This window comes from Sphaerodactylus townsendi, linkage group LG08 (genome assembly GCF_021028975.2).
Source record: "Sphaerodactylus townsendi isolate TG3544 linkage group LG08, MPM_Stown_v2.3, whole genome shotgun sequence".
NCBI classification, from domain to species: domain Eukaryota; kingdom Metazoa; phylum Chordata; class Lepidosauria; order Squamata; family Sphaerodactylidae; genus Sphaerodactylus; species Sphaerodactylus townsendi.
In genome coordinates, this window is record NC_059432.1 from 9,236,967 (window position 1) to 9,259,354 (window position 22,388).

General features: G+C 46.8%; 1 protein-coding gene across 1 annotated transcript; it reads right to left on the minus strand.

The window, feature by feature from the left end:
* Positions 1 to 1,056: 1,056 nt before the first annotated feature.
* On the minus strand, positions 1,057 to 18,272 carry HIF1AN (hypoxia inducible factor 1 subunit alpha inhibitor). The gene is made up of 8 exons (XM_048506050.1): positions 18,006 to 18,272; positions 16,828 to 17,078; positions 14,911 to 15,059; positions 13,475 to 13,620; positions 12,593 to 12,699; positions 11,442 to 11,505; positions 4,358 to 4,468; positions 1,057 to 2,885 (listed from the first exon to the last, which is right to left on the minus strand). The coding sequence occupies exons 1-8, from the start codon at positions 18,237 to 18,239 to the stop codon at positions 2,841 to 2,843; spliced, it is 1,107 nt and encodes a 368-aa protein (XP_048362007.1). The 5' UTR covers positions 18,240 to 18,272; the 3' UTR covers positions 1,057 to 2,840.
* Between the last annotated feature and the right edge of the window lie 4,116 nt (positions 18,273 to 22,388).

Consider the following 22,388-nt stretch of genomic DNA (forward strand, 5'->3'; position numbering starts at 1 on the left):
AAGGGGACCCTTTAACACCTTGAGGGAACCCCACAGCAAACAGAGGGAAGGGGGTTACTCCTTCACACTGCGAGCCATGTGGGTTTTTTCTCCAGCACTGCTCAAATAATGCTCTCTGCAGCACTGGCGACTCAGACGGATGTTCTCTGCAAGAAACCTTTGCTTGGGCCAAGGGAGAGCTGTGTGGCTGCTTTGACCCTCCCCCCAAGAAGAAGAAGAAGAGGAGTTTGGATTTATATCCCCCCTTTCTCTCCTGTAGGAGACTCAAAGGGGCTTAAAATCTCCTTGCCCTTCCCCCCCACAACAAACACCCTGTGAGGTAGGTGGGGCTGAGAGAGCTCTGAGAAGCTGTGACTAGCCCCAGGTCACCCAGCTGGCATGTGTGGGAGTGCACAGGCTAATCTGAATTCCCCAGATAAGCCTCCACAGCTCGAGCGGCAGAGCAGGGAATCAAACCCGGTTCCTCCAGATTAGGATGCACCTGCTCTTAACCACTACTCCACTGCCGCTCCTACGCCACTCCAAGCACCCCCTGATCAAGGCTGAAGAACGAATGAAGATGCCTCATCCTGAAACAAACCACTAACCTGTCCAAGTCAGTATGGCAGACTTAGACTGGCAGCAGCTCTCCAGAGTCTCGTCCAGAGGTCCTACACATCAGCTATGACCCAATCCTTAACAGGAAATGCTGGAAACTGAACATGGGGCCTTCTGCATGCAACGCAAATGCTCTGCCCACTACAGGTTCCCAAGTCACTGGGGCAGGATTTTGCAAGCTGGAGCCCTGGCTTAGAGGCCTCTTTTGCAGACACAGAAATATACTTAGACACGTCTTCCAAGAGATGGACAGTCTCAGGGCCCATTCTGCAGCATTTCCGCAACTAGCACTCTTCTGGTGGGGTGCCCAGACACGCAGCATGCAGTCCTGTGGCATCAGCGTTGTGACTGTGTCTGGGCACTACAAGGAAGGGCTTTCCAACGGCAGGCCAGTTTCAAATTCCCTATTACAGGAAAAAGAGTAATGAAGGGAGACAAAGGAAAGAAAGTTCAGACTTCTGTTGTTCAACAGTGGCTGTATTTCAAGAGCTGGAGTTCCAGAGATCCTGCACCCTCACACAAATTCTTATCACGGAGTAAACACACACAGCTTCCCTCAACACCACAACAAGGCATCAAAAGCACCAGGAGAAAACAAACAGGCAGAGACAAAAAAACAGACAGTACGTAAATCAGTCCATCAGTGCATCAAAACACAGCTCTCATTTCAGCCAATCAAGTGCAACAAAACAATAATTTAAAAAAAAAACCTCTTTAGAAACATTCAAGTTACACCTTTGGCAAAAAGAAAGCAAAGAAATCTGAAGGTTGCCCACGAGTTCTGTCCTCTTCCTTCTGGAGTGGCTCCTGGCCCTTTCCAGGCAGGCCTCCGTGAGGAGCCCAACAGCCGGGCAGCACACTTCTGCTTTCAACCCAAGCTTCGTTCTTCAGAAGCTCCCCCCACCCTTTTCCCTGCCCAAGGCCAGGATGCAGACCACTGAGGGCCTCCTTGCAGACTGCAGGGCTGACTCAGTGGGCAGGCGGCCTGCGACAAGTCTCTGTGGCTCTTGGGTTCACATTCCAAGACGCTCCTCTGGATCAAGCAGAATCTGAAACGACACCCCAGCTTTCTTCAGTAGTTCTTTGGCTACTGCATGCGCAATGCATAGAACCGTTTGCCCCAGTACAAGAGACCACAGCCAGTGGGAGAAAAAAGTTCTCCAAGGATGGCTCCTCAAAACTCTCCACTTCACAGAAGATGCCTCTATGGCAAAGACACAGCAATTCAGGTTGGCCTACTGGGAGACAAACCACCCAACACCCTTGATGTGACAGCCACGTGCCCATTCCACCTCCAGATAGGGAAGCAGGCAGAAGCGAGGCAGGAATCCCCCCGCCACTAGCAAACTCTGCTGGAAGGTGATCAAGTGGCCACGGCCGGCCTTTCTCCACTCTAACCGATCCTTCCCTTGCTGACATACAGAAGGCAAATGAAAACTGCCACGAGACTGAAAGGAAGGCAGTTTCCTTGCAGAAACACAGTCGCAATCCCATGCTTGCTTGAAGGAAAGACCTCCCAGGTCCAGAACATGGAGACCCAGCCTTCTGAGAGCCAGAAGCAAGACTCTGCAAAGACAGCTTCCAAGGTTAACTCCACACAGTGGGTGCACCATCAGTTTGAAACTCACTTCAGTCAAAAACAGAAAGGCAAAATTGGAGGGAAGAAACAACTGGAAGATGGTAGCTTTCCAGGAGGATTTCTAATGCTGACGTGTGGAAGGAAATGCCGTGTCCAGATGCTTCTCACACACTGATAGTGTCATCTGGTTGTTTCTACCACCCAAAGATAAGAAAGCAGTCGACATCAGAGGATGAAATAGCCAGGACAGGACACGTTGACAGGTTTTTGGTTCCAAGCTGGGACCCTAAGGGAACAGGATGTTCTCAAACAGTGGCATAAATTCCAGAGCCCGAGAAGGGTAGTCTGACCTTTGCTCCCTTCCCAGTCTATCTCATACTGCTTTCAAAATTAGTCAAGCACCAGGAGCCAAGCTCTGAAAATCTGGCAGGAAGGGAACACAGAGTTACTGACAGTCAGGATTGCTTCTGGGAGGCCCACTGAAGCCCCCCAAGGGAGTGTGCTATGGTTTTTCGGTGCTGGTTTTTCCCTGTACTGACGTGGATGTGGCAGAGTCAGGTCAGGTCAGGTAGTCTTTTAAGTGCCGTGTGCAATAATAGCGCTCAGATTTTCCACAAAATGTCCATGAAGCAGCTCCAACATCCATCAGTGCCGTGGCCAAGGACTAGTCATATCGCCCCTTAATCATCATGTTTAGCAGGGGGCCCACCTGTACAAAAGCCAGAAGGAAACAAAAACACACAAAAAGGTGACTTGACAAAGCTGGAAAAGTTGCTGAACTGAACGCCTCCACAGTCATGACTCAATCAAGGAAAATAAGTTTGGGATTCAGAATTGAGCATTCTTGCCAAGGCTCTATCTCAATTCCTCCATCACCCAAATGTAATCCCTTGCAGGGAGAAATCTGCCTATGCCCTGAGGATGGACAGAACGCAGCCACACTTTTCTCAATAACCGTTCACTTATCAACAGGTTCAAAGGCTGCAAGCTGTACAGTTCTCCAAAGACAAGGGATACGTGTCTCTTTCCTTCTCCCACACAAGTATCTGAATCAGGTAATACAGGAACCCAACACGGAAAGTTTGGTCCAGAATTTGTTAAATTTGCTCAGGACACACAAAGACAGACAGGAGGTGGAATGTGCGTGGCTGAATGGCGCTGGAGGATGCATTCCTGCTAGTGTTGGCCAGGCCAGCCGTAACGCCGCAAGAGCTACTGGGTATCTCGGGCTACCTCCCTCTTTACAGTGGCCAAGTAACTGAGATTCCACCTTCCCTAACATGACTGCGAGCCCAGGACACAGCCTACTGAGACAACCGTGGACACAGACCTCTGCTTTATTTATGTTTTTGCCATTCACCCAAAGGGCCTTGCGGCAGCCATTAAAATAGTATAAGTGATTTAAAACAACATAAAAGCAGTTAACGAACCTAAAATATTAACACTACACTATTAAAATACATAGCTTGCCCCATCCCACTAATAAAACACCCAAAACCTGTGGATGACACTCTGAAGACCAGCCTAAAAAATTCTGCCTTGCCAGCCCTGAGGAAACTAAACAAGTCTGGCCGGGCACAGTGTTACCTCAGAGTGCATTCCACAGTGAAGGGGCCACAGCTGAGAAGGCCCTTCTGCTGACAGCCATCTTGGTGCCAGCTGCCTGCAAGAGGCCCCTAGACCAAAGGGACCGTGGGGGATTGTAATAGGAGTGGTGGTCCTGTAGGTTTTGGTGTCTCATGGGTTCTTTTCATTTGTCTTTAAAGACAGGCAGTCGGGTTCCTGTTGCTGCTGTTTTCTTTCTTCAAAGTAGAACAGTTTGCATGTTTACAATGAATGGGCTTTGAAGCCTTCCCATTTCCCTTAAACCGAAAGAACTGAAATAGTTTTCAAACTCATGATGCAGAGATGTTCATACCATTATTCCATTTTGATGTTTAAGGAAGATAACAAATTTTAGAGTCTGAAAAGGGTCTCACTCGGGTTGAGAAAATTCTGAAGACTTCCCCCAGAGCCTTATTCTGCTGTGTTAACAACGACAGGAGGTGCTTTGTGGTGGCATAATTTCCAACCCCTGATACAGGGCTCAGCCCTTCCGAACCCTCAGGAATTAGGAAAGGGACTCCCGCCTGGGCTCTCTGCGCCGCCCCCCCCCCCCCCCGCCCTGGAACTGTGCTGCACCTCTTGAGGGCTCCCAAGGGCCTCGCCCAGCATCTTCTCAATGTTCCTCATGATCGCCACTTTCTGGTGAGCCTTGAGGGGATACTCAATCCTTCTGGGGGTCGGGGCACCCTGGAAACAAAATCACAGGTGTTAATGCTCTCTGAAATATGCCTGGCCCTACTCCCCCCAAAAAGGGGGGGGGTCTCAACCTCTAGGATGCTGCTAAGGTGAAGAAAAATAAGTTAACTACGCAAAAAGATGGGACTCCTCAGATAAAGTCTGCTTATGTCCCCAGCTCACAGGCAGTCTAGTAGGGGTCTGCAACCTGCGGCTCTCCAGATGTTCATGGACTACAATTCCCATCAGCTCCTGCCAGCATGGCCAATTGGCAGGGGCTGATGGGATTTGTAGTCCATGAACATCTGGAGAGCTGCAGGTTGCAGACCCCTGGAAGGGATGAGTGGATTTATGTTTCTTGAAAGAGAAGATTCTATCACAGTGATGGCGAACCTATGGCACGCGTGCCAGGGAGGGCACTCAGAGCCCTCTCTGTGGGCACGTACACCGTCACCCCCAACCCTGCGCGATCCCCCGGCAGAGGCCATGTGCATGGGGGAGAGGCCAGACACACGAGGAGAGGTCTCCTCCGCCCATGACAGGAGTGCTTGTCCTTCCCGCTGGCCTCAGCATTCAGGTTAAATTGCCGTGTTGGCACTTTGCAATAAATAGGTGGGTGTCCTGCGCCCAGAGCGGGGTCCCCGTAGGGGCCCCTGTTGCCAACCCACCTTCCCCTGCCCAGATGCTGGAACTTCCGGCCTCACTCCCATTCTCCGGGGAGTGGATTAAGTGGGATAGCCGCTTTAGCCACAGGATGTGCTGGCTTGACCCAGGGTTCGCAGAAAGCTGGGAGGGAGAGTAGGGCAGCCCCCCTGTCAGCTTCTGGACTGCTAGCTCCTCCTTCCCTCTCAGTTCCTGCTCCCTCTAACTGTCCGCCATCTCCCCTCCTCTCCAAGAGCTTCACCCCTTTTGTCCTCTCCTCTCCTCCACTTGGTCTCCCACACTGTCGCCCTCCTTGTCTCTCTACGTTCTTCTCTTCTCTTCTCCCTCCCTCCCACACACGCACACACTCCCTCCTTCCCTCCACCTCGTCCTTCTCGTTTCCGTCCTCCCTGTGCTTCCTCCCTTTTATGCCTTCCTCCATACTTCGTGGGGTTGAAAACCCCGCCCACACATCCCCGCGCTTCCTGCCGCCTCCCGCACTTAGCCCAACAGGGCTCAGCTGGCCCCACTCATCCGGCGCGGCTCCTTTGATGCGCCCCTCTCTGCAACCGGGGCCTCCGCCCGTCACCTCGGCTGGGGAGAGAGTGGGGTGCCGCTCCACTCTCCCGCCGATACGGCGACAGGGCTCGGAGGAGCGTTCCTGACCCCCATCGACGCTGCGACGGGTCTCCCCTCCCGTCGCCGCGCCCCGTGTCACGGGGGATGTGCCCGCTGGCTGCAGGCAGGGGAGCAAGTCCGGGAAGGGGGTGGGGGCTACCCCCGCTCCCGGACATTGGGTTTTTGGGTTTCAGTTTGGGCACTCGGTCTCTAAAAGGTTCGCCATCACTGTTCTATCAGTTTTCAAAGAAGACAGTTTGAAAAATTACACAGAACCATTCTGACAGCTAAAGGAAGACAACAGCAGACCCCCTCTGCTTCTCACTTGCCTTGAAAGCCCCTTGCTGGGGTTGCCAGAAGCCAGTGGTGACTTTACACACACACACACAAACACCTTCTGATGGTGTGCAAGATGTTATCCCAATGTGGGAAAAAGTCTCACATTTAAAGAACCATCGCTCCCAAGTAACTGGCACAAGGATTTCAGACTTTCAACCACAAGAGCCATGGTCGTCCCCCCACCCCCCAAAACCCCATCCTCAATCAGACAAGAGTGAGTAAGAATCCTGCCTGTAAGCAGTTTCTGAAAAGGTATATTGGATTGGAGGAAGTTGCTGCAGTTGATGTAGAGGCAGCAACATAATGTGGCCTGCAGGCTAAATAAACCACAGTATGCGATTACATCTTTTATGAGGATAAAGGAAGCCATTGTTACATAAAAAATGTAAGGGGTAGAACTTAGTAACAGAAAGAGACACAAATTTGAAGAACTTACATTCAGATTCTGTAGAAAAATGGCAGAAATTCAATTTTCTAACAAGTTGCAGGTAAGGAAATTTAGATATTTTTTGAGTATTCTGTTTAGATTAAATGTGTATATAGATTCTGACGGTTGTAATGTTAAAAACACAAAAGTTTAGCAAACAACACAGTTAAGTAAGATCACCTTTTCCATTCATATTTGTTTTACTAATGGTACACTGATTATAACATTTAAGGTAATGAGTTAACATAAGTTTGAATTCTGTTAATAAAAAGATGGAAATTTACTCACGTGTGCTTCTGAGGGCTTGTGTGCTTGTTCTTTGAGGGCTGGGGAAGGCTTTTGTTTGTATGGGTGTTTTTTTTCCTTTGGTCTAACTGTGTGCTTGCCTCAGGCTTCTGAGAGATGGGGTTTGCTATTTAGCTCAATTAGCTCTATTGCTCACTCTCTGAATGCAGTAGCAGGCACGCAGCGGTACACACAGTTCTTTTACTCAATAAAGGCAAATCTTTTGAAAGAGAGTAGAAGGTAAGTCGGAGTCTTGGCAAGGGGTCAGGGCTTCAGCCATTAGGTCTCTGTCCTTGGAGCTCAGTAAATGGGTTTGTCTCAACAGGTAAGGGGAGCATGTTTTTGTTGAGAAATGCATATAGGACTTTTTGAAAGGAGGTCCTGAGATCTGTTTCCGCACTACGTAACTGCTAAATATGGCTGGCAAAGGAGTTGCTGCAGTTACTTGCAAAAGCTGTAGGATGTCTGTTTTCCTGCCAGAGGATGTGTAAAGCTACATTTGCAGCAAGTGTAAGTGGGCTGCTCTCTTAGAAGAGAAGGTCCAGCAGCTGGAGGCACAAGTTTCTACTCTTCAAGACTTTAGGAAAAAGGAAGATTTCCTCAACAGAGTAGAACAGATGATACTGGGTGAGGAACACACTGGGAATCTCTCCGAGGAAGATAGCAGCTCTCAAATGCTGAAGGTGAGCAATTGGAGGAATGTGACACAAAGAAGTAGAGGGACTAGGGAGCATTCTGTGAGCTTAAAGCTACAAAATCAATTTGAAGTTCTCTCCCTTCTCAGTGAGGATAAGGAACAGGCATAGGAGCAACAGAGTCAGACCTCAGAGAATGTGCATGTGAAAGAATATTCAGCCCACAGAATGGCCCCTGCAAAACCTCAGAGGAGACGTGTAGTCGTGCTTGGGGACTCCCTGCTGAGGGGAACAGAAGTAGCCACGAGAGGTAAGCTGTCTCCCTGGGGCAAAAATCCGTGATGTCACTGGAAAGCTGACAAGACTTGTTAAGACCACTGACCATTACTCCTTCCTTTTGATCCACGTGGGAAGAAATGACACAGCAAGGTGTAGCTTTCAGGACATCAGAACGTATTTTTAGGCTCTGGGAAGGAAGATGAAGGATCTGGATGTACAAGTTGTCGTTTCATCTCTACTCCCGGTTGAAGGACATGGCCCAGGGAGAGAAAGAAGAATAGTGGAGGTGAACAGCTGGCTTCGCAAGTGGTGTCGCCAGGAACAATTTAGATTCTTGGACCACAGTCTGTGGTGTCATGAAGAGGGACTGCTGGCAAGGGATGGGTTGCACCTCATGCCTGTAGGTAGAAACATCTTTGCCAGGAGGCTCACAAACTTGACCAGAAGGGCTTTAAACTGAGTTATGTGGGGGAGGGAGACAGTATTCAAGCAGACAGGAGTTCATCAAATGATACTGATTATAGTCCAAAGGTTATAGGGAGAACTGAGCGAGTAGGTCAAGAAGCCAACAGCAGGAGGGAAAAAACCTTAAAGAAGCAGCCAGAGGAAATGCACCATGGCCTTCGATGTCTCTTCACCAATGCACAGAGCGTGGGAAATAAACAAGATGAACATGAACTCTTAACACAGCAAAACAAATATGATATTACAGGCATCCCTGAAACCTGTTGGGATGAGTCTCGTGATTGGAACAAAAGAATTGAAGGGTATAACCTATTTCAGAGAAACAGATCAAATAGGAAAGGAGGAGCAGTAGCATTCTGGAGCAGATCATTAGACAGACAGTCTGCCAGCACTTAGAAGGGAATACTGTGATCACAAAAACTCAGCATGGGTTAAAACTAGCCATGCCAGACAAATCTTATCTCTTTTTTTGATAGAACGACAAGCTTGGTAGATGAAAGGAATGCTGTGGATGTAGCATGCCTTGATTTTAGTAAAGCTTTTGACAAGGTGCTCCATAATATTCTTGCAAATAAGCTAGTGAAATGTGGACTAAGCAATGCTACTATTAGATGGATTTGTAATTAGTTGACTGACCGAACTCAGATGGTGCTCACCAATGGCTCATCTTCATCCTAGAGAGAAAGGACTAGTGCAGGGGTCTGCAACCTATGACTCTCCAGATGTTCATGAACTACAATTCCCATCAGCCCCTGTCAGCACAGCCAATTGGCCATGCTGGCAGGGGCTGATGGGATTTGTAGTTCATGAACATCTGGAGAGCCGCAGGTTGCAGACCCCTGGACTAGTAGGATGGCACAAGGTTCTGTCCTGAGCCCAGTCCATTTCAATAGTTTTTATCAACGACTTAGATGATAGAATAGAGGGCATGCTAATCAAATCTGCAGATGACAACAAAATAGGAGGGATAGCTAATACCCCAGAGGACAGAGTCAGAATTCAAAATGACCTGGGCAGATTAGAGAGTTGGGCCAAAACAAACAAAATGAATTTCAACAGAGATAAATGTAAGATACTACAATACTACACTTAGGCAGAAAAAATGAAATGCACAGATACAGGATGGGTGACACCTGGCTTGCAACACTACATGCGAAAGAGATCTGGGAGTCTTAGTAGACCACAGACTGAACATGAGACAGCAGCCAAGAAAGCCGATGCGATTCTGGGATGCATCAATAGGAGTACAGTGTCTAGATCGAGGGATGTCATTGTACCTCTCTATTCTACATAACCGGGTTAGATGGGCCTCACCTTGGAATATTGTGTACAGTTCTGGGCAATCGAAGTTCAAGAAAGGCTGATATTGACAAAGTTGTAACAGGAGTCCAGAGGGAGGCAACCTAACCAAATGGTGTAAAAGGTCTGGAATCCATGGCCCACGCAGTGAGAGATTGATTTGGGAGCTGGGTATGTTTTAATTTGGCAGGAAGAAGAAAAAAAGGTCAAGAGGCGGCATGATAGCCATATTTAGATAGTTGAAGGGATGTTATGTTGGTGAGGGAGCAAGCTTGTTTTCTGCTGCTCCAGAGGCTAGGATCAGGAATAAGAGGTTCAAAGTGAAGGAAAACAGATTCCACCGAAACATCAGGAAAGACTTCATGACAGTAAGGGCTGTTCAACAGTGGAATGCACTACCTGGGAGTGTGATGGAGTCTCTGTCTTTGGAGGTTGTTAAAGAGAGGCTTGATGGCCATCTGTCAGAAGTGCTTTGATTGTGTGTTCCTGCATTGCAGGGAGTTGAACATGATGGCCCTTGGGGTCTCTTCCAACTCTACGATTCTAAGATTTCTTTCAAGAGACGCATATGAAAAAGGAGATGAGCATTTTCTAGAGGACATGAAATCTGAAAAAGTGTATTTATCACAGATCAAAACAGAGCAGCAATTAGGACCCTCTTACTAAAAGTGTTAGAGGAGATGGGTGATAAAAGAAGGGCAGTTCATAATGTTAAAAGAAACTGAACTGGATTACCATGAGCAACTGTTAATACCTCCAAATTTATTTTGAAAAATCTTTTATGTAATTTTAATGTCTCAGTTACAGGAAGTGACTCCCTGGCCAAACTGCTCTAGAAGGGGACTTTAAAACAGGATCTAGATGAGAATCGAAAAGCTTTGACAAAAGCAAGATTGTTACCCCAGACCTTCTTGTGGATGCTTCATGGTATTTTAAACCTCTCAGAACACAACTTTTACTTTATCCTGTCCTTCATCCATTCCTTATTCAAGGATGGTTTTTATTTCCCAGCCTCACCAGTGGTGGTAGAAATTGGCCCTATGAAGTTTGCATATTATGCCCCATGTTTGGAGAGGGGGGAGAGACAGACAGACAGACTGGTTACAGAATGAAGAAGTTGTTCAACAAGCAGCATTAACATTGAAGGAATACTCAAAGTATAATATTTCTCCAGATTTTGGCAGGGCTAAAATTTTGGATACTAGAAGACACATTCCTTGGGGGGGGGGGGGGATGAAATAAAAAGACAAAAAGGAAAGTAACACAAATTATTTTTCTGAAGTCAGGCATAACATAAAAGAACTTAGGGTCATGCGACTTAATGATGTCATGCAGTTTCATCATAACAAAAACTGACAGCTGCTCCTGGGACTATGAGGCTACTCTAGAAACTTGGAAAAGATACAAAGAAGCATGCAGTTTCAGGTGTGTCTCCCTCAGCAATCAATGAGCTACAATTCAGTCTTCTACAATGGAGCCGGTTGGTGCTTTGACTGGGATCAGAAAAGTTGTTGTTGAAGATGAGATAGCCTGGATGGACTTTGACCACCACTATTTTGGTACTTCTGACTTATGAGATGCAAAATCAGAAGACAATGGCAGGTGAGTTGTTAAAAGAGAATTGTTGACGTATGTAACTGATAAAAAGAAGGACTGTATAATCTACTTAATAATTTACAGAATAAAGGGCGGGAATAAAATCTGTTGGGAACGTGATATAGCAGATTCTGTACTGTGGCATGAGTGGGAATGGATCTGGGACAGTATTAATAAGAATGTGATTCATGTCCCAATGAAGGAAAGTTACTATATATTACAATTCTGTTGGTATTTGACGTGTCTCAGCACTAAAACACTGATGAATGAATTTAGAGTCCTGTATCCCTTTTCAGTAGGGAGCGAAGGTGAAGGATTTTTGATCCAGGTGTGCTGAGGCCAGACCGCCCCTTAAAGCAGTTGGCATTCTGCCAAGAGCAGGAGCAAAGGCAATGCTTACCTTGTACCAAAAATTCACAGTTATGGTAGTTCCTCCATTCAGCAAAGACTCAATGTGATGCCACCTTCAAAGACACATAAAGGAAAAACAGCTATTCACATTCCTATTTATAGATTTTTTTAAATTATCACTTTTAATCCCAAAGTAATTTCAATATGAACAATAAGGTGTTGGAGCAGTGGCATGCTCTGACTCCTCTGTTTAAGAGTGCTATATGTGCCTGAGGCGAAGGGGCTGTGCCCCATCCCTTGCCCTCCTGCCTTCATCAACTTTTGGCTAAGCCTGCAAGTACAACTTCCACTCCTCTGCCACAGGAAACAAAAAGAACCACCAGCTTGGCTGAATCGGAAACTACAAAGAAGCAGCATCCCTCTTTCTTTCCAAGTGCACTTCCATTTCCTGCTTGATTCCAGCTCAGCTTACCTTTCATGCAAAGGGTTTAGGCCAGAATAAAATGGACCAGGATCCAGGTTTTTATATACGTCACAGAAAGTGTACCTGTAGACACTTAGGGTCTTTGGAAAGGCTGAAATGGTACAGATGATCACTCCAGCAGACAGAAGCAGATGCTTGGGAACACCTCCTCTTTTTTACAGTGACACACGGACACCAGTGGGTCAGATCTGTTCTGTTTCTGCATTGGCAAAAGCCGGCAGGAGGGACCACAGAGGCTACTCCACGGATGGAGGAATCCATGCACAGAAAAGTCAAGTGGCACAGCAGCAGCACCAAAGGCAGCAACAAGGGGAGGACTCAGGGGAGGCAGAGGGGAAAGGCTGGCAGGGACCCCCCAGTGTTCTACAAAGGCTGGCAACCCGTTTCAAAAGCTAGAACATCATCCAGTGTATGCATGAATTGTCTGCAATGTTGTTGTTGTTTTTTATCCTGTGGCAACAGTCAGGAAGAGATACAGAAAGACAAGCCTTCACCTCAAAGCCCCAAAAGGCCACAAGATCAGACCAGTGAGACTTCCACGATGTCATGAGTTGTCTCTGGGTTTGATCTCTTCAAGACAGGGAAGGTAACAGCACTTGGGCCCTACAGCATATCTGCAGCCCACAATCTGAATTTCTGAACCTGGTCTGGGTTTCTGTTTGCAACCACCAGGCACTCCCACACCACCCAATCCCTTCTCAGTCTCCCATGATTACCAGTACATGGGGATGTACAGCACATCGCCGGGGCCCACAACTGTCTCATAGCCTACGACATTCTGGAAATTGGGAAATTTCTCATAGTCAGGATGATCGAAGTCAACCTAGCAGAGCAGAGAGAAGATGGCATCAGTGAAGAGGCCTACACCCCAGGAACTCTGCCAAACATTACCCTTCCCGTCCTAAATTCCCTGAAGAAACTGAAATACTTGCCCCAGCCCTAACCCACAGAGTTTGCAGCATGCAAGAGGCAAAGTAGTTAACCAGGACAACCAAGTTTTGCATATGGACTAAGCAGATAATGAAATATGCAAATGGTACCTGGTTTGGCAGTTAGATCAAATAATCCTACTTGATGTGCTGTTATAATTGATTAGTAGAAGTGGCGATAAAGGAGTATTGTGGCCAAGTTGTGACAAGCAGCTGACAGTGCCTTCCTGACCCCTCCAAGACCCACTCTGAAACTCTGTATTTCTCAGTTTCTATATTCAATCATGAGATCTAGAAGTTGGCTTCTGTAAGTGAAAGGGGCAACATCTGGAAACCTGGTGGATAATGCTGTATCTTAGGGGAAAGCATGTTTCATCTCCTAGGTAAACTATCATTAAAAAAGACAACTAATGATTCTAAAAATGAATTGGATATGAGTGGGCATACAACTCCTACATTTAGAGAACAGATTAAGAGAAACAGATAAATGAATGCTAGATAAGGACCAATTAGGTCCTGCTTTGCTTGTGACCTCTCTTTGGGTATACTGTAATCCACTGTAAGCACCAGAACAGTGGAGCATAAGAGGATCCTTCCAACTGATCAGAACAAGGATCATCTCTTCTAACTGTTTATGCAATGAAGGCACTGGGCACTAAGGTGTCTCACCTGGCTCTGCCTGTCACAGGGGTGATGCACAGGATAGGGATAGAGGCACTCAAACTGGTCAGGCGGAAAGAGGATGCACCGCTTGTAACCCTGAACCTGAGCAAAGAAGTTCTGCTGTTCATCATAGTGAGCTGGAGTCACATTCCCTGCCCAAGGAGAAAACAGGAGAAGACAACAGTCACCCGATCTGCTGAAGAGGCTATCCTCTGCATTAATACAGAAGGCAGACGGGTGCGAGAAACATGCTGGCTCCCAATGGGCCACCGGGGGGGAGGGGGGCGCGCTATCAAAGTACTGAAAGTGTCCAGGGACCACCAGAATGCTCAGCAGCCCCCTGACGCAACAGCCCCACCCCTCCACAATTCTCTAAAATGTTACACCAATTTAAGCCATAAAAGCTACAGGACAGGTGTGCTCTTAAGTCACCATGATTCATGCACACAACTGTACAAAAAATGGGAGCATCACCGTACTAAAGTTTGCATGATCATGACAGAGGCACCCAGCAAATTCCTTTGCAAGGAAATCTGAATAAGCCGTTCAGCTTTAGAAGAAGAGGAGTTTGGATTTATATTTATTGATTGATTGATTCGATTTATAGGCCACCTCCTCCCCGATTAGATTTATAGGCCCGCCTCCTGTAAGGAGACTCAAGGTGGCCTACAAGCTCCTTTCCCTTCCTCTCCCCACAACAGACCCCCCGTGAGGTAGGCAGGGCTATGAGAGCTCCAAAGAACTGTGACTAGCCCAATGTCACCCAGCAAGAATGTAGGAGTGCAGAAACACATCTGGTTCACCAGATAAGCCTCTGCCACTCAGGTGGAGGAGTGGGGAATCAAACCCGGTTTTCCAGATTAGAATCCACCTGCTCTTAACCACCACACCACATTGGTGTATCTGTAACATTTGGATTCCTGCAGGACGAGAAACAAGATGAGGAGTCAATAAGCTACAGAAAGACAAATGAAAGCTGGCCCCTCTCACCAAGCAGGTCACATGACTGCCAACCTGCCTGTTTTGAGAAATGCACTAGCCAGGCAGATGATCTGGATCAAGACGGTGCTTTTCTTTTCAACTCCATGCTGTTAGCAAGGAACCTTTGTGGGATGCGGGCCCAGACTAGCCTCAGTAGTAGCCCTTCACTGGCCGAGTGTTTCATCGACCTGGTCAGAGTTTCAACAACCTGGCTATTACAGTTGGCCCTGAGGGATGGCTTCCCCTAATTCTGAGGTGAAAAGGCCTCAGTTCCTTCCCAGTTTATGGAGGGGGAGGGGGAAATAAAGACCTCTCCCCCACATATTTTGCCTGCCTTTCTTCAGAGAATGAGAACACTGAAGACATCATCTGCACAGTAATTTTAAAAGGATATCAAAACAAAAGCACAGTTAAGTTGGTCAAAGCTATTTGTCCGTATATAAGCAAATAATTGTTTTTACCTTCCATGCCAATCAGAAGCAAGTTGGATGTCAGCTGACCCCAGCCTCGCTTTGCCTGTTGCCTGTTTATCCAATTCCAATTAAAGCCCAAGAAATCCACTACAATTTTCCTCCCAACTGTGTCGTTGAGCGTCTGTTGCAGATACAACCTGAATATGAGCCCATGCGAGCCAGGGAAAAACAGGGAGGCACAAACATCCTTTGTTTAGAAAGATCTCAAAACATTTTAGCAGAAGGCTGGCATTTCAGAGTTCAGAAAAGGCTTTTCCTGAGAACAACAGTCAGTTTAAACTGATAAGCAGCCTTCACAGAAAAACAAGCACCACAGACTTGCACATGATAATTCTGCAGATCATATAAACAGACACACACAAGCACCTGTGATTTCTAAACCAAGACTGAGCATTTTCAGATCATTATTTCCCAAATCAGCCTAGGCACTATCTATTTACTGCAGAACAGACTCAGTTCCAAATGCCCACCCCATACAAGGGAATCACATCTGTGGTAAGGAACAGAACTGTTCTTGCAATGGTTCAGAACAGCAACCACCACAATGCTGCATGAAGTTCATGCAAGCCAATCAGAATGGATATAAACATTATCTCTTTTCAACGGCTGGGGGCATACAAATGGGCCCTGAAATTCTCTTGCTTTATTAAACTGGAGGACTCTCTGCAATACTGCCATCTTTTGTGATTTCTTGTGATTCCTTTCTGTATTATCATTAACATATTTTTTTGGAAACTGTATCAAATGAGGCCCAAGACAAATTATTCCAAATAAAATAAACACACACACTTGCACATTCAGCTACAACATTGGGATCACCCGGCATCAGCCTCTTAAAGTGGTTCACGCTTGGGCTAGAAAGCAAAACATAACTGAGCTGTCTGACATATACCGTATATACTCATGTATAAGTCGAATTTTTCAGCACATTTTAAATGCTGAAAAAGCTCCCCTCGACTTATACGCGGGTCATTAAAAAAAAAATTTGTGTTTTTACTTTGCCGGCCAGCAGGGGGCGCAGTTTTTATGCTAGCGGCACCAAAATTTCAGGGTACCCTCAGAAGACACTCCTGATGATACCAGCCAAGTTTGGTAAAGTTTGGTTCAGGGGGTCCAAAGTTATGGACCCCCAAAGGAGGTGCCCCCATTCCCCATTTTTTTCAATGGGAGATATTAGATGGGGCTACTTTCTTTCAGGGAGTTCCATAACTTCAACTTCCTCTGAAGAACTATTTGAAACCATGGCTGGTCTCATCAGGAGAGTCTCTTTATGATACCAGCCAGGTTTGGTGAAGTTTGGGTTAGGGGATCCAAAGTTATTGACCCCCAAAGGGGATGCCCCATCCCCCATTGTTTACAATTGAAGCTAATAGTAGATTTTCCATTTCTGATAATATCCCTCTTAAAATCTAAGTTGGGTTACATTTGGACATACAGATGATGATGAGGAATCCAGTTTTGGAGGATTTTAACTCTTGTGTTTTAGCTTGGTTGCTGGTTGAGCTTTAAGGTTTTTGTACTTTTAAAATTATTGTTGATACCCATATTGCTCTTGTGCTGACCCTCCTTTTCCACTTCTTCGCTACAGAGCCAGTTTACTGTTTTTCTTGAAATAAATATTCAAAAACATTTAACCTACTGATGCCTCCATTGATGTAATTTTATTGCCATCTATTTTTATTTTTGAAATTTACCAGCAGCTGCTGCATTTCCCACCCCTCCTGATTTTCATATATACGAAGTCATAATATAAGTTTTCCCGGGTTTTTGTGGGAAAATTAGGTGCCCTCGAATTTATGGTCGACGACATTTATGCCAAAGGTATATACAGTACTTACATTTTACAAATCTTCACCAAAAAGGCCATACGTAACCTCCCCACCCACCCCCCATTCCCAGTGCTACCGTTCGCTGCTCCCCTGCTGCTGGATTTCCTGGAGCTGCTCAACAAATTCACTGAATTTCATCTCTTCCCTACTTGACTTAGGCTTGAAGTTCTTAAAATTGGCCATCTTTTTCTCATCGTAATATAAGAACTTGTGGGTACTGGCTCTGTAGACTGAGAAATCTCCTCTGCCAATGTTCTCCTGGAGGTAGTCCAGATCCCATTTCAGGGCAGGAAATACCAGATTTGTATCTGTCAGCACCACTGGCTCCTGGGGGAAAAACAGAAGGCAATTCAAGAAACTGAGACAATAGGGAAAAAAATGTGACTCTCACAAACAACCTGGTTTGTTTATTCTGACATCCAAAAACCACAGAAAGAAAACAGGTGGATGATCAAACAAAAGGAATTCAATAGGCATCCACAGTACAGAAAAATCAAGCCACTCTTCAGAGCCCTTCCTTGAATAGTACCAACGTCAGCAGCATCTGGACAAAGTTGTGTTCCAGAAAAGCAAAAGAGAATGCTGTAGTGCTCAATGACCATGTTGTGTTGTGACATACAATCAGCAAGGACAGCCGTTAGGATGAAACACAATTCTGCCACTACATTCTTCTTTAAGTAATCACAGTTAAAATTCAAAACACAGGATGTTTTGAGCGATGCTTTCCTCAAGAACAACCCAAACACTCTGCGGGAGGCAGGATTCTTCTGTTCGAGGCTGCAGACTTCCCAGGGGAGGAGGAGAAGCACAAGAAAGCGGTTGTGCGGCATGGGGGCTGCAGCGCTTGGGTGAAGGGCCCCAGTATAACCCCCACTTACACACAGCTCACTGGGCGGGCGGGCAGCGGCGGCAAAGGCTCCCTCACAGGATTGAAGTTGCCAACAGGGGTGGGGAATCCCGGGAGATTTGGGGATGGTCCTCACCGGGGTACGGGGCAGCTCTTTCCTCCAGGGGTCTGCAACCTGCGGCTCTCCAGATGTTCATGGACAACAAATCCCATCAGCACCTGCCAGCATGGCCAATTGTAGTCCATGAACATCTGGAGAGCCGAAGGCTGCAGACCCCATTCTCTGCCACCCTTCCCTCCAGAAGTTCTCCAGGCCCCACCTGGAAGCTGGTAACCACTGCATATGGGGGAAAGCCCTAGGCTCCCCTCCATCCTTCACGCGCGCGCGGGTCCGGCCAGGGCCCCACCTCGCTCTCCAGCAGCTGCTCGGCGCGCGGGTCTCCGTGGCGCAGGCGGGGGATGGGCCGCGTCGCGAAGCTGTAGCGCCGGAACTGGGCCTCGCTCCAGCCGCGCTCGCCGCCCTCCAAGGCCCCAGCAGGAGGCGGCTGCGGCGGCGATGGGCAGGCCGGGGAGGAGGAGGAGGACGAGCAGCCGCCATCGCCGCCCACCGCAGCCGAGCACGACGGGGAGGCCTCTGCCATCGCCGCCCGAGAGCCCGGGCCGGAAACGCCGCTACCCGCAACCGGAAGTGGCCGGTCCGAAACATCCGGGCAAAGCGGCGGCCTCTTTCCGAACAGGCCGAGAGGCAGTCGCGCCACCTAGCGGCAGAAGGGGGGAAGGGCGAGCGCCTCTCTAAGCGGCGGCGGGGGGGGGGGGGTGGGTTACAAGATGATTTTAGGTAGATAGCTCTCTCTCGCTCTCGCGCGCATGTATGCACAGGGTTTATATTAATTTTTGCTCTCTCTGTGTGTTGCTCCAAAAGATGTGTTAGGGCTTATTTTCAGGGGATGTCTTATTTTTTCCTTGATTTTGCGCCCCCAATGTGACCAGATCAGCGGCGCTGGAGAATCTATAACTAGGGCTTATTTTTGGAGTAGGGCTTCTATTTCAAGCATCCTCCAAAAATCCTGAAATATCATGCTACGGCTTATCGGGGTAGCTCTTATTTTCAGGGAAACAGGAATATATAAGTGTGTGAATGTATATATAGTTACATGTAGTTATTAAGTTGTTTAAGATGTATAAAAAAGCTCATTAAAATAACAGTGGAGGAAGCATCACTCATGGGCATTATTAAGTAATCAGTCGCTAAGTATCTTATATGCCCATTTCCAAGAGTTCTGGGTTTTTTTATATTTTACCCAAAGTCCACAAGCCCAGTCCCCTCCCCACCACCCACCACCCTGGAAGACCCATAGTTTCGAGATCAGGTTCCCTTCTTGACCATGGGCCAAGTACGTGGGCTCATTTTATTGATGACATGCTCATGATCCTTGCAGACAACGCACTGGTACAACCTTTTTATGAATGGATGAATTCTTTAAATACATACATTAAATTTTCTAACACTATAGATTCTAAAATAGTGAATTCTTTGTTCACAACCATTTATGTTGCTCCAAATGGAACACTGGCAGTAAAACCAGTAGAAAAATCAGCGCCGCTCTTACCAAATCTTACCATCCTTGACATTTAAAGAACTCCTTGCCATTTAGTCAAGATAAAAAGGAACTCTTCTGAACACAGGGATTTCAAAAGAACTGGGAACAATCTGATCCAGAAATTTGCCACTAGGGGATATCCCAATTACCTTTTAAAAAAATGCGTGGGAAAGTTCTGATCTAATGGATAGACATCATCTTTTGACATCCCAAGTTAAATCTACAGAAACCAGGATTACCTTTGCAATGGACTATACACCTCTATCCAGCCAAATACATAAACACTGGCACATACTGTAGCCGATGTCCCTGGCTATGCCATGTATTCTAGAATGGAATGGAGATGGAGATCTAATTTAAAGGGGTCTTTAATAAGATCAGATTTTTTAAAAACCTGTAATCTCTGCTGATGTAATTAAGAGGCATTTCAGATGCAGGAACTGCTCAGCAGAGGCATATCTAGGCAAACAGGAGCCTGGGGACAAAACCTGAGTTTGCCCCCCCCTCCCGGTATGGGTGGCCCTACCATGACCTAACAATGATTTTTTGCACCAGCTCACAAAATACCTCCCACCCCCAGCAAAACATACATGGCTCTCTTCCCACTAACTTTCTTTCCTAATTTTGTGCTCACACCAACCCTATGAAGTCAGTTGTTAGCCTGAGAAACATCTCCAAGCCAGTGGAGAAAACATTTACCAAACAAATGTCAGCATCATCTCTCACAGAACACCTCCAGTGGAATCCATCCCCACACAGCATCACTTTCAATGTTTAAACCGGGGACCTCAGATTCTCCCTTTAAGTCCATGCCGAAGGGGTTGGATTTAAAAGGAGAATCTGGGGAAATTTGTGGGGTGCCTGCTGTCAGGGGTGCAATTGTTAAGCTAGCAGCACCAACATTTCAGAGTATCTTTAGGAGACTCTCCTGATGATACCACCCAGGTTTGGTTCAGGGGATCCAAAGTTATGGAGCCACAAAGGTGTAGCCCCATCTCCTATTAGCTCCCATTGGAAACAATGGGGGATGGGGCACCCCTTTTGAGAGTCCATAACTTTGGACTCCCTGAACCAAACTTCACGAAACGTGGGTGGTATCATCAAGAGGGTCTCCTAAACATACTCTGAAATTTTGGTGCTGCTAGCCTTAAAGCTGCACCCCCTGCAGGCTGAAAACTGAAAAACACTAAAAATACAAAAAACACACAAACGGACCTGAAATTTTTGCGCCCTCCACTAGGGGGCGCCCGGGACATGGGGCTAGGCAAATATGCCACTGCAGCTCAGTGTGCAATCTCTCAGTATTATGGAATTTTCCCATCAGAATTTGGCTCAGAAACGGGAGCGTGTGACAAACTGAGTCCATACAATCAGAATCTTCTTAGGAAAAGGAAGATCTTTATTGAAATGGCTAGATTCATTCAGAGTCCTTGCAAGAACTGATTATCAAAGAAATTGGGCTCACAAGCAGCAGTGGCATAGGAGGTTAAGAGCTCGTGTATCTAATCTGGAGGAACTGGGTTTGATTCCCCGCTCTGCCACCTGAGCTGTGGAGGCTTATCTGGGGAATTCAGATTAACCTGTGCACTCCCACACATGCCAGCTGGATGACCTTGGGCTAGTCACAGCTTCTCGGAGCTCTCTCAGCCCCACCCACCTCACAGGGTGTTTGTTGTGAGGGGGGAAGGGCAAGGAGATTGTCAGCCCCTTTGAGTCTCCTACAGGAGAGAAAGGGGGATATAAATCCAAACTCTTCTTCTCTTCTTCTACAAGAAGACTTCAAGAGAACTGCGGCCTGGCCCACTCGGACAGATTCACATGCCAGGCCAGGCCAGTCTGGGAAAAGCGCCAAGCAGAGATAATACAAAGCAAAACAGTAAAACTTCAGCAGGTGTTAGCACTAACCATCAACATTCCAATCCCCTCTTCACAGAGTGGAGGTATGAGGTTAGTATATCACTAAACAGTGTGTATATATCATCCAATGCCTATGTGATGTTGCCCCTCCAATATTACTCTGACTTCTCTGTCTCTTTATTTTGTAAGCTGCCATCAGGAATTAAATTCCAAAAATTATTTTATTTCCCCCTTTATTTTATTCTTTTTCTCGGTAGTGTGTTCGAGCAGTAAGGCAAATGGATGGCATTTGTGGTACTAAGGAAAAACAGGTGGGAGTTCCAATATTCCATTGAATCAAAATAAGATTTTCTTTATAATGGGTAGGTAACGTCAAGGTTCCAAACAAATTATTTACAAAAATTAAAATAAAACCTAACTGACGCACCAACTGCTTTAAATAACTTGCAGTCAGCATAAAGTCATTCTGACTCTTCTCACTCTTACAGTGAAACTATGTCACCCTTTGTCACACTCATACAGCTTCTGTCCCTTTCTGACATACTCCAGTTCTTCCTCAGAGAGAGTGCTGGCACTCAAATTCTGACAGTTTCTATATTCTTCACAGATTAAAACATCTCAAAACTAACTTGTTTCTCCCTCTCTCCTTATAAAACTCACAGCCAAGATTCGTCTCACAGAGGTCTCTTCCTCTGACACTCTCTGCCTCCACCCTTCTTCCACCCCTCACAAAACCCAGCCACGGCTCCCCTGCCTTTTTATGGCCACTACCCCCCTTCCTATTCAGCACTCAGTTTAAAGACAAACCTTCAATCATTTCAATCCAGCCTTAAGATTGTTACAAGCACCCTATGGTATTATACCCTGCTGAGCCCCCCCCCCCACATAAACTCCACCCTCTGCAGGCTCCACCCCAGAATCTCCAGGTATTTCCCCACCCAGGACTGGCAACCCAACATGGGTAATCTAGGCAGTCTACAGTAGAAGAGCAAGATAAGAGTCATGTAGCACCTTAACATACCTACAATAAGTCCCAGGTATAAGCCACAGTCCCCAGAATGGTTCTACTGACACCTTTCTTGGTGCCCACTGAATGTTTTTAGAAGTAGGTGGGTCACTTGGGGCTCTTGCCCAGCAGGGCCTCTGATTAGTCATTGGAGAGCCAGTCAGTTATGCAAAATAACTGTTTCAGCAGCAGTTGACACCATTGTTGGCTTTGATTCATCTCACTCCTCCAGTGTATTTTTTTCAATTAGCCCTCTTCTCCCCTTCGCTTGGGCTTCGCGTGCCACCTCCTGTAGCATCCATGTTGTGGTTGGCAGCACTTTCATT

Coding starts and splice junctions, on each gene's coding strand:
- HIF1AN (XM_048506050.1), bottom strand. CDS start 18,239: ATGGCAGAGGCCTCCCCGTCGTGCTCGGCTGCGGTGGGCGGCGATGGC. Junction 15,060..16,827: donor CAGCAGGGGAGCAGCGAACG/GTAGCACTGGGA, acceptor GCTCATATTCAG/GTTGTATCTGCAACAGACGC. Junction 4,469..11,441: donor CTGTGAATTTTTGGTACAAG/GTAAGCATTGCC, acceptor TTTTGTTTCCAG/GGTGCCCCGACCCCCAGAAG.